Below are 12,500 nucleotides of genomic sequence, written 5' to 3'. Positions count from 1 at the left end.
GATGAATAGGTAGAATTGAAAGAATAGGTGAAGGTCTCAATGATGAATAGGTAGAAGTGAAGAAGTGGTGAAAGAAGGTCTAAAATGATGAATGGGTAGAATTGAAAGAATAGGGTGAAAGAAGGTCTCAATGATGAATAGGTAGAAGTGAAAGAAGTGGTGAAAGAAGGTCTAAATGATGAATAGGTAGAATTGAAAGAATAGGTGAAAGAAGGTCTCAATGATGAATAGGAAGTGAAAGAAGTGGTGAAAGAAGGTCTAAATGATGAATAGGTAGAAGTGAAAGAAGTGGTGAAAGAGGTCTAAATGATGAATAGGTAGAATTGAAAGAATAGGTGAAAGAAGGTCTAAATGATGAATAGGTAGAAGTGGAAAGAAGTGGTGAAAGAAGGTCTAAATGATGATTAGGAAGAAGTGAAAAAGTGGTGAAAGTTGGGTCTCAATGATGAATAGGTAGAAGTGAAAGAAGTGGTGAAAGAAGGTCTAAATGATGAATAGGTAGAGATTGAAGAATAGGTGAAAGAAGGTCTAAACAGATGAATAGGTAGAAGTGAAAGAGTGGTGAAAGAGAAGGTCTCAATGATGAATAGGTAGGAAGTGAAAGAAGTGGTGAAAAAGAAGGTCTAAATGATGAATAGGTAGAATTGAAAGAATAGGTGAAAGAAGGTCTCAATGATGAATAGGTAGAAGTGAAAGAAGTGAGTGAAAGAAGGTCTACAAATGATGAATAGGTAGATTGAAGGAATAGATTGAAGAAGGTCTCAATGGTAGATAGGTAGAAGTTGTGAAAGAGGTCTAAATGATGAATGGGGAATTGAAGAAAGGTGAAGGTCTCAAATGAATGAAAGTGAAGAGTGGTAGAAGTCTAAATGATGAAAAGAAGTGGTGGTGAAAGAAGGTCTAAATGATGAATAGGTAGAATTGAAAGAATAGGTGAAAGAAGGTCTAAATGATGAATAGGTAGAAATTGAAAGAAGTGGTGAAAGAGGTCTAAATGATGATTAGGAAAGTGAAAAGTGGTGAAAGAAGGTCTCAATGATGAATAGGTAGAAGTGAAAGGGAAGTGGTGAAAGAAGAGTCTAAATGATGAATAGGTAGAATTGAAGAATGAGTGAAAGAAGGTCTAAATGATGAATAGGTAGAAGTGAAAGAAGTGGTGAAAGAAGGTCTCAATGATGAATAGGTAGAAGTGAAAGAAGTGGTGAAAGAAGGTCTAAATGATGAATAGGTAGAATTGAAAGAATAGGTGAAAGAAGGTCTCAATGATGAATAGGTAGAAGTGAAAGAAGTGGTGAAAGAAGGTCTAAATGATGAATAGGTAGAATTGAAAGAATAGGTGAAAGAAGGTCTCAATGATGAATAGGTAGAAGTGAAGAAGTGGTGAAAGAAGTCTAAATGATGAATAGGTAGGAATTTGAAAGAATAGGTGAAAGAAGGTCTCAATGATGAATAGGTAGAAGTGAAAGAAGTGGTGAAAGAAGGTCTAAATGATGAATAGGTAGAAGTGAAGAAGTGGTGAAAGAAGGTCTAAATGATGAATAGGTAGAATTGAAAGAATAGGTGAAAGAAGGTCTAAATGATGAATAGGTAGAAGTGAAAGAAGTGGTGAAAGAAGGTCTAAATGATGATTAGGAAGAAGTGAAAGAAGTGGTGAAAGAAGGTCTAAATGATGAATAGGTAGAAGTGAAAGAAGTGGTGAAAGAAGGTCTAAATGATGAATAGGTAGAATTGAAAGAATAGGTGAAAGAAGGTCTAAATGATGAATAGGTAGAAGTGAAAGAAGTGGTGAAAGAAGGTCTCAATGATGAATAGGTAGAAGTGAAAGAAGTGGTGAAAGAAGGTCTAAATGATGAATAGGTAGAATTGAAAGAATAGGTGAAAGAAGGTCTCAATGATGAATAGGTAGAAGTGAAAGAAGTGGTGAAAGAAGGTCTAAATGATGAATAGGTAGAATTGAAAGAATAGGTGAAAGAAGGTCTCAATGATGAATAGGTAGAAGTGAAAGAAGTGGTGAAAGAAGGTCTAAATGATGAATAGGTAGAATTGAAAGAATAGGTGAAAGAAGGTCTCAATGATGAATAGGTAGAAGTGAAAGAAGTGGTGAAAGAAGGTCTAAATGATGAATAGGTAGAAGTGAAAGAAGTGGTGAAAGAAGGTCTAAATGATGAATAGGTAGAATTGAAAGAATAGGTGAAAGAAGGTCTAAATGATGAATAGGTAGAAGTGAAAGAAGTGGTGAAAGAAGGTCTAAATGATGATTAGGAAGAAGTGAAAGAAGTGGTGAAAGAAGGTCAAATTATGAATGAGTAGTGATGCAACTAAGTCAAGTGATGAATTGGTAGTGGTGAAAGAGGGGCAAGTGATGACTAGGTAGTTGTGAAAAAGGTCAAATGATGAATGGGTATTGGTCAAACGTAGGTTAAATGATGAATGGGCTGTGGATCGGAGGTCAAATAATGAAAGGACAGTGATGAAACGTAGGTCGAATGATGAATGGGCAGTGGAGTGGGGGTCAAATGCGATGGGATGTGTGCGAGCTGACAAAAATTAGGTCAAATTAGGAGGGGAAAATGGTGACTCTAAGGTAACCTTATGTAGGTCAGATGAGGTGGCACAATGATTAGAAGCAAGTCAGCTGTAATAGTAAAATCCTTAAAAGCAAGTCGACTGAGAATGGACCAAATTATGTGATATTATGATTAGAAGTGGGTCAAATGGGACGGGATAGTGATAAGTGGATCAAACGAGGCGATAATGATTAAAAGTAGGCCTAAAGGGAAGGGATAATGGCTAAAACTAGGTCAAACGAGACGGAGTAACGATTTAAAGTAGGCCAATGGGACGATTTAACAATTGGATGTACGTCAATGTTAAGATTATTGAAAATATGTAAAATGAGGAGTATTGACTGAATTAGGTCAAGTGAGAAGGAATGATCAAAATAAGTCAATTGAGGAAGGATAATGATTAAAGTCAGCTTATGCGATAATTAAACATAGGGAATGAAGCAGAATAATGATTAAAATTAGTTCAAATCAAAAAGGGTATTAGAAGGTGACATGAGACAGGACAGTGGCTGATGATTCAAAAGGCAATTTACAGATATGATTACGGATTAGTAGAGAACTTGATCAACAAGAGCTCCGTGTCCATAACTAATTCTGAAACAGTCTGCGCTGATGTCTTAGATATACATACACACACACACACACACACACACACACACACACACACACATATATATATATATATATATATATATATATATATATATATATATATATATATATACACACTCGTATATATGTAACTTCAGAAAAAACAATGAGTTTTCTTTGCCAATTGAAGAACAGAAGCGAAAATATCATCATTATCAAAAACAACACTAATAATAATAATAATAATAATAATAATAATAATAATAATAATAATAACTTTCACCTTGATAGGATATTTTGCACACTGTATTTATGGAATCTGCTTCAAGTTCCAAAGTTAATGAGCAATTATACTGACAATTTAAACAAAGGTAGTACTGTACATGAAAGTGTCTTTATAGACAAATTATCACGACTTCTTATAATAATTCAATAAAATATTTCTTTAGCAAAAATGCATCGAACAGGACAGGATAACCGAAGCATGCTACAAATTCAGAATTCTTTAACGACTTCTGTGAAGGATAAACGCGGAAAAGTAGGTTACCAAAACCCTTACTGTAATGAAAATCTCTCCATCCCAAGTGCAAAAAACTAGAGGACATTAAAACAATGAATCATAAAAGGGAGAGAACTTTCTTACACGGTCTACCAAGATATAAGACGGTCATAACTCTGGCCTGAAGGGGACAAAAAGAAAAAAAATCATCTGGCCGAAAGAGCGTTGTTGCAGAAGCGGTAAAGTTCAAGAGAGAAGCAAGAAATGGCGTAGGAAGAGAGAGAGAGAGAGAGAGAGAGAGAGAGAGAGAGAGAGAGAGAAAATAATAAAGACAAAGCACCGCGTATATAGGGGCAGGGCGTTCTTTATCCTTTTATGCTTAACGGAGAGGAATGTGGGTTTCGGTACAAAGGTAAAAAAAGACGAAATCCTTGAAGGACTCACGACGAAAGTAACTGAAATAATGGCCCCACTTTCCGTAGAGTTAGTCACGGTTTTGATTTACTAGAGAGAGAGAGAGAGAGAGAGAGAGAGAGAGAGAGAACGTTAGGAATATCTTACGAATGTTTCACCCGCGTCATCTCGTTGAGGGTCTCCCGTTTTGATGGTATACATTTGGAAGGAACAATGAACAATCATGTTTAGTTTTTCACTATTCTCTCTCTCCACCCTAGCTGCAACCCAAAACAGCCGTGAAGGTACATAATTCTCTGCTTAGGTCAACAGAGGCACGCTGGCGTTTTAAGGAAACTTGTCCATCTGTCCATCCTCGTCCAGTTCGAGATTCGAATATGGGTCATCAAATTGTGAGCTAGATGCGCTATCACAAATCTACGAGGCCAGAGAGAGAGAGAGAGAGAGAGAGAGAGAGAGAGACTTTGGGTGAAGGGTTGCACCCCAGCGGAATTATGATTACCTCGTCGAGACCCTCCTGTTTTTAATTACGATTTAATGGTAAACATATTGACGGAGCACTGATTACTCGCGTGTTATTTTTGCTTGGGTCAACAGACGTATAATGGATTTTCAAGGAAACGTGCCCATGCCTTTCCGTTCCTCGCACGGTTCGCGTATCGGAAACGGGTTCCTTTGGTTGCAAGCCGAGAGGACAATCAATTGCACCAGAGAGAGAGAGAGAGAGAGAGAGAGGAGAGAGAGAGCCAACACAATGAGTAGTATATGCATTTATAACAGTTTAATGAGGTGCAATCAGCTTGAGAGAGAGAGAGAGAGAGAGAGAGAGAGAGAGAGAGAGAGAGCCAAAACAATGAGGAGTATATGCAATTATAACAGTTCAGTAGGGGGAAGATTGCAAGAAAAACAATATCGATAAGAATTATTTGAAAAATAACTGTTTAAAGTTTTGACATATTAACACTTGTAAAATATGGTACTAAGTTTAAAGGGCTATTTCCATTTCAGTCGACACTAACATTGTTTCATTAAGAGTTCAAAACAGGTCCCGTTAATGTTAGTGTTCTAAGTTATGACTGGCGTAAAAGTCACTGCACTGAAAGATATTCCGAACGAACGAAAAATACTGAGTGAAAATTTGTCTTTCTAATAACCATATATAATCTGTTTACCTGTCTGGGCACTTTAATTCACATCGTATTAATCTGTTTACTTGCCAAGGCACTTTAATCCACATCATATAAGTTAAAATGCATGCTCACTCGTATGAAAATAATCAACAGATTCGAAAGACGGCGATAAAGATGTTCAGTAGCATTACGACTCGCAAAAGAATCTCTGAAACAATCACAGGTGGCCAACTTTACCTGAATATGACTTCCTCCGGATTGGCAGCAGCTCTGCAGAGTAGCAGGATGTGGGCGTCGTCGCCGCTTCCGCCGTCTTGACGGTCAATCTTGCATTCCGGCTTAACTGTAACGTGATGCATGTTTGAGAAGTCAGTGGTCTTAAGAAGACATAATGTTGGAATTTTGAGATCATCAACAGTTAACATCATCTGGCGGTGAATTGTGTTAATGCGTGTGTGAAATAATACCAAAGAGGAATAAGCAAAAACACATGCTTGTCTGGTTTTATAAAAGTACAAATATAAGTTATATCCAATGTAAAATGACTAAAATAAAGTGTTACAGGTCATTTATATTGTTAGTGAATAAAAAACAGAAAAAAAACCAAAAAGATTGGTGCCTGTAAATAAAACTATAATATACTGCATTCAATGGGAAGATAAAATATTGTCGAATGCAGGATAATCAAGATGCATCGAAACCCTTTAGCAAATAACATGAACATTTATGTACTTGAATTCATTAAGTATGTCTATACGTGCACGAAATGCGCACATGGCATTTCGGAGTCCATCCAACCTCATCACTTCCTGTTGCATAATTTTGTTTAACGTAAAGTATCAAGATTTCAAAACCGTGACGTGCTTATCTTACTAAAGACACTTTACCATGAGTACTGTAAATCAACAACACTTGGGACGTAGATCAAGTGCCAGGTACAGGGAGGGAAAGAAAAAAAAACTTGCTGCACTGAGCCAAGTCAGGGTAAAAAAAAAAAAGCTTGAGAAAAAAGCTTGGGAAAGGTAGGTCGATAAACGAGAATTTCATGAATGTATACCGACACATTTCCTTTATTTTCGTGAACATGGCAACAATAATTCCACGTTTGGCCAAACCACCGACCTCCTTTCATTGGAGGGGAAAAGGGCTGTAAACATTGTAATTGTCTAAACAGGATGTCTATGCACAACGAGAAAAAACTATCAAGGCGTGGGAGAGGGAAAATTAAGGAAAAAAAATAGAACTTACAGAGCACATCAAAGGTTGCAGTGGAGGTCATCTGTCCGTGCCTGTTCTGGGCTATGCACTCATAGTCACCGGCTCTTGCTCTCTCAATCGGGTAGTCTAAATTAAGCACGGCTCCCGTAGACACAGTATCTTCGCCGTGTTGCCAGACGTAAGTCGCCTCAGGATAACTCGAAGCCCTGCATTCGACTTTCGGGGGAATTTCTCCTTCTACGACTTGCACCCAGGTATCGGAAACGATGATTTCCTCCGGGGGGTCTGAAGGAATAAAATAAAAAGGGAAAATGATAAAACATCTGACGCCGTTAGGTTGTGTGGTTGCCCACTCACTAGCCCTTACCCAAGGTCTGGTCAATGTTACTAAGTTCTGAGCACAATTTCCTTTTGTTTTTTTACCGTATTTTTATTTCTAAGAGTAATTTCGCACTTCTTTTTGATGCCCAACACTTTTGGTAAATTCAAATAACTGATGAAAGCCAAGTAAACTAAAAATTTTTACCAGTAAACTTGTTTGTTTTTGCTCTCGTAACGGTTATTTATGTATACAATATATGTTGCCAAGTCACGTTTACGTAATGACTATTTCCTGACGACATGATGAAAATGATAACAGTAAAGGTAAATGATTAAATTCTACCGCATAACAAAAAAAAATTGATTAAATCAATGCAAAGATAAGGCTAACGTGATGCATGAACTTTTCTGTTTATATTTAGGTAAATATGGTTCTCCGTAGCTGCGTTTAGCTGACCGCTCATTTTATGAAGAGTGAAGCACCTGTCATGCCTAAATTAAAAGCCACTTCCAATACTCTATTCATGTGTGCCCTTGTTTACGCAATTTTCTGTTTAACGTAGCCACATTTGGAAATGACTTATAATATAATTACACTTTTAACAATCCTGTGTGGTTGCGTTCAGTTCATAGTAATTAAAAGCATGCAAGATTTATCAGGTCCGCATCACCTTTCATACTTATTTTTCATGTTGAAAGGAGATTCGCTGTCTCGGGCAGTTGGTTACAGAGTGTCAAAGAAAAGTAAAACTATTTAGACAAGCTTACAGTCATGTGAATATCTTACTTCGTAAAAGTAAAAGTAAGAATAAATGATAAAGAGTAAACTCGTCTTCCTTTATTCTACATAATTTTCATTTAAAAGCGTCAAAAAGGCCCCTTTTCACAGTGAACAACAGACCTCTTCAAAAGATTTGTAAATCATTTTCTAATACTCATAAATGATTCAAACCATTTTTCGATTTCTCGTTTCCTTTTCATGACAAGATCGACTTACATCTTCCTTCCATCACCACCTTCCTAAACAATGACCATAGGCGTTGTAACGCCAGATTACATAATTAAATCCGTTATTTGTACATCAATTTTTATAGGCGTAGACATCTCAAAGTTTTCGCTTCAGTTAGATTTTCAATTACCAATCTTTGACCAAAGATTATCTCTCATTATGAAATTGAATAATATAACATTATCTTTCATTATGAAACTGAATAATAGAAAATTATCTCTCATTATGAAATTGAATAATATAACATTATCTCTCATTATGAAATTGAATATAAAGTAATTCACTCCTCAAAAGATATTTTCACCCTAAAATTTCCATTCCTATATCTCGAAAAAATCTATCTTTTAGCTGCTAGTTACAAGAGATAAAATTTTCCTGCTAACAAACAAATGAGCATACAGTGCATAAACAAATCAGAGAAAAATGGAGATACAGAACTAAAAGCTCATAAATTTCCTTGACAGTGATAAAATCAGAAAAAGGGAAAACCTTCATATTCATGATTAAACCTTTCTAAGAGGTCTGTCAAAGCAGTAATCCTGAAAACTTTTCTGATTGAAAGTTAATCTCCAAATCTGGTTACAACAGTTCTTGATTGAAATGTATTTCAAATTAGCACAAAATTCATGATCTCATTACTGTGAATGCTTTGCTCTTTCGGCGGGAGGGAGCGTTCATAAAATGTCACCAGAGCTAAAGAACGATGAGTTTTGACGTTTGACATAAGATTGAGATTGAAATGCCAATCAAAAAGAAGTTTGTCATTAGCATTACTGTCGTCTTCTGTGACGCTGCCGCAGTAAAAGAAAAATTATGTGCTTCTGACCTTTACCTTAATTCTTGTGTCCTATTTTTCAAACGATTTTTTTTACGTCAACATTTGCTTGTTGCTTTACGGTTTTCTTATAATTTTTGCAAGTATTTTTTCTTATTCCACTTCGCTCTAATTTACTCGTCACATATAGGTTATTGTTTTGGGGGATCTTTTTCAGCCAAATGAATGCTTCAGCACCTTTGAAAATAATAATGACGCTGGTATTAAGATTAGTATGGCCAAGCCTTATACTCTTTCATCGTAGCTGTTTCGTTTCTAAATTTGTTTAAGCTACTTTCCATATAGAGAACGAACTATAATGAATCGGTAAACGAAGAACCTATTCAGCGTAAAGGCTACACAATGCATAAAAGATAACAGATTCCCACTGATTAAGGCGCAAATGAAAAGGTTAAGTCAAGTGAATGGACAACGTGACCTAAATACAAAATCTCCTACATTTTTGTTTCATCTTATCCTCTAGCAAAATTCATACGGTCACTTTTCTACTGTAGGACATCCTTATACGCTGAAACCAGTTTTCAAAATAATCTGGTACTAAGCTGATTCCTAATTATTTTAAATGTATATAGAAATTATTAACATATCGCCTCTGAACATAACAAGCGTGGTCTTACAAATACTCTTTGAATATGGCGAATAATTCGTTCTAGTCTATATATATATATATATATATATATATATATATATATATATATATATATATATATATATATATATATTAACTTTATCACATACACAACTATTTTTGTGCATTAGTAGAATTACTAAAAAGGACTTCATTCAAACTGGATGGTATCTAATGGAGTATTTATTCAGAAAAAGTTACAAGCTTTCTTGGACAAACAGTCCACATTATCAAGTATCCGTCCTTTTAGTAAATATATATATATATATATATATATATATATATATATATATATATATATATATATATATATATATATATATGTATATATGTATATATATATATATATATATATATATATATATATATATATATATATATATATATATATATATATATATATATATATATATATCACACTAAACACACACACACATATATATAATATATATATATATATATACAGTATATGCAGATACGTGAATAAATGTGTGTATGCATTTGTGTACGTACACACATATATGTATAATCGAATAGATGAGAGAGAAAAATGACAGAGATGCTTACCTTTAATCTTCGAGAGTTATTCAATTTTTTCTCTTTAACCCTGAGGATTGTCTGAGAGAATTTTTGTGTCCATACACACTCAGACACAAATATATATATATATATATATATATATATATATAGACATATATATAATATATATGTATATACATACATATATATATAATGTATGTGTGTATATATATACACACACATACATCCACATATTGTTGTCATGGTGGCAACTCTTTCGCCAATTCGCTATACGCTCATTAAATATAGCAAGTCGCTGCCCATATTTTCTTTAAAGGAATTCCTATGAATGAACCCATCGTCCAGCATAATCCATAACCTATCCTCTAAGAGAGAGAGAGAGAGAGAGAGAGAGAGAGAGAGAGAGAGAGAGAGAGAGAGAGTGCTCTCCTGAGCGTCATACTCACATTCCACGCGGAAGTAAGTGTGGGAGGTAACTCCCGGACCGGCAGTGTTGGCGGTGGAGGTGCAGGTGAAATTCGAATTGTCCTGGTCACGATCCAGCATTCCGTCGGGCCAGCGGTCCATCTGCCAGGTGACGACGGATTTGACACTCTCCAAGTCCCTGTCCATGAATAAATCAAAACGAAGTGCTGTAAATTACGGTACATCGATCGTCTTGGCATTTTTTGAAATATCACGAGGCATGCGGAATTACGTGTGGGTGGTTATGGCGGGAAGGTCAGATGTGTCGTTGGTGGGAAAATGCCTCAGAAAAAGATGTCTTTACACAAATGCATAAAAGCTCTCAAAGTCATATTCCATTTTTATATAAAGCAATAAAAATGCATTGTGTATGTATGTATATATGTATATTTCATCATTAACGTATATGCAATGCACCATACATGAGGACAAGGTATTAAACACACCTACTCATACTACACACACGCAAATCATAATTAATAAGTAATCAAACATTCTTTTTACCAGATATAAATATATACATACAAGCGTGCACACACACACATACACAAACATATATATAATATGTGTATATATATATATATATATATATATATATATATATATATATATATATATATGCACACACACCTATATAACAAGGAGAGAGAGAGAGAAAGAGAGAGAGAGAGGGAGAGAGAGAGCGAGAGAGAAAGAGAGAGAGAATTTTGACTACCTATTGCTTCTTCGTCTGAGCCTTTCAGTCTTTCAGTTTTAAAAGCACGAAAAAAGCCAATGTGTTATTTTTCATTTAGATTGACTGCTTAATTGCAGAGCAGTAATTCAATTAAAAATTTCATGTTACTTAAGGTTCGTTTGCAGGCTGGATACAAAAGGTAACAAAACAAAAGACTTGCTCATTTCCAAGGGATAAAAATCAATCGTATAGACAGCAAAAAAAAAAAAAAAAAAAAAATGAAGAACAGACGAACATCTGTAGCCGGAGTGCTAATTGGCACAACTTCTAATCAATCTAAAAAAAAGGCACATAAGCTCCAGAGATTAATCTGAATGAATCTGATTACACGATTGTTCATTGAAAGAGACAACAAATGAATTTTTCACAGGTTTCGACAAACCTAATCTTATTTTCATCAGGTTCCAGCGTTAAGTAACGACTGCCGAGTCCTCAAAAATGAGAAAAATACAGTGAAGAATAAAAATTCGTTTACAGAACATGCTTCCTTCTCTGAGTAGATGTGATTACGAAGGTGTCTCGAGGCGGCAACCCTAAAAAGTGTTTCCTTCTTAGAACATAAAAAGTTATGATAGATAGTTGATTACGAAGACGTATAAAGGAAAAAACTTATCTACGAGAAGCAGAAATGATCAGAGCGTGTAAATGTTTTAAACGAGCAAATATTAGAAATTTCAAAATGCCAGGCCTTCCACTAATTAATTACTAGAATAGCAATTAAAAATGTATTCAGTTTTTCCAATAACAACCATTATTATGAGTGCATCAAATTTACTTCATTGCATTCACGCACAAAGACCTGTGTTTTTAAATTGCAAATAAACCATTGAATCTACAATGCGTTCAGTCATAGCCAAAAGCATGGCGCTAAAGATCTCAGTGTAAAAACTGAGAGAGAGAGAGAGAGAGAGAGAGAGAGAGAGAGAGAGAGAGAGAGAGAGATTCTCTCAAGGTTAAAAACTTCAACAGTATTTTCCTGGATTATCCAATTTCCCTTTCACCCTTTGATAAAACCACACACACAAATAACTGTTTGAAACGTTATATATATACAGTAAGTATATATATATATATATATATATATATATATATATATATATATATATATATATATATATATATATATATATATACACACACACACACACAGAGAAAGGAGAGGAGGAGAGAGGAGAGGAAAGTTATAAGTGTTTAAAATCTTCAACAGTATTTTCATAGATTGTCAATTTCCCCCTCTCCTTTTGATTACAGCCACAATGAAATAACTCTTTCTTTTTTAAACCAGGTATATATATATATATATATATATATATATATATATATATATATATATATATATATATATATATATATATATATATATATATATATATATATATATATATATATATATATATATATATATATATATATATATATATATATATATATATATATATATATATATACATATATACATATAGACAGAGAGAGAGAAGAGTCAAGACATCCTTACCCTGAGGAAGGATCAGGTTCCATAACGCTGGTGGTAATGACGTAGTGGGTGT

At 34.7% G+C, this 12,500-nt stretch overlaps 1 protein-coding gene across 1 annotated transcript in view; it reads right to left on the bottom strand.

Annotated features, from left to right (window-relative positions):
• The window catches only part of nrm (neuromusculin), a 450,715-nt gene that overhangs the window by 38,272 nt on the left and 399,943 nt on the right, over positions 1–12,500 (bottom strand). The window contains 4 exon segments of the mRNA XM_067113685.1: positions 5,437–5,544; positions 6,450–6,704; positions 10,199–10,356; positions 12,449–12,500. The exon segment at positions 12,449–12,500 is cut by the window's right edge and continues 141 nt beyond it. Coding sequence (XP_066969786.1) covers positions 5,437–5,544; positions 6,450–6,704; positions 10,199–10,356; positions 12,449–12,500 — 573 coding nt within the window.

The sequence above is a fragment of the Macrobrachium rosenbergii genome, chromosome 12 (genome assembly GCF_040412425.1).
Source record: "Macrobrachium rosenbergii isolate ZJJX-2024 chromosome 12, ASM4041242v1, whole genome shotgun sequence".
Lineage (NCBI taxonomy): Eukaryota > Metazoa > Arthropoda > Malacostraca > Decapoda > Palaemonidae > Macrobrachium > Macrobrachium rosenbergii.
This window is presented reverse-complemented; position numbering and strand designations above follow the sequence as displayed.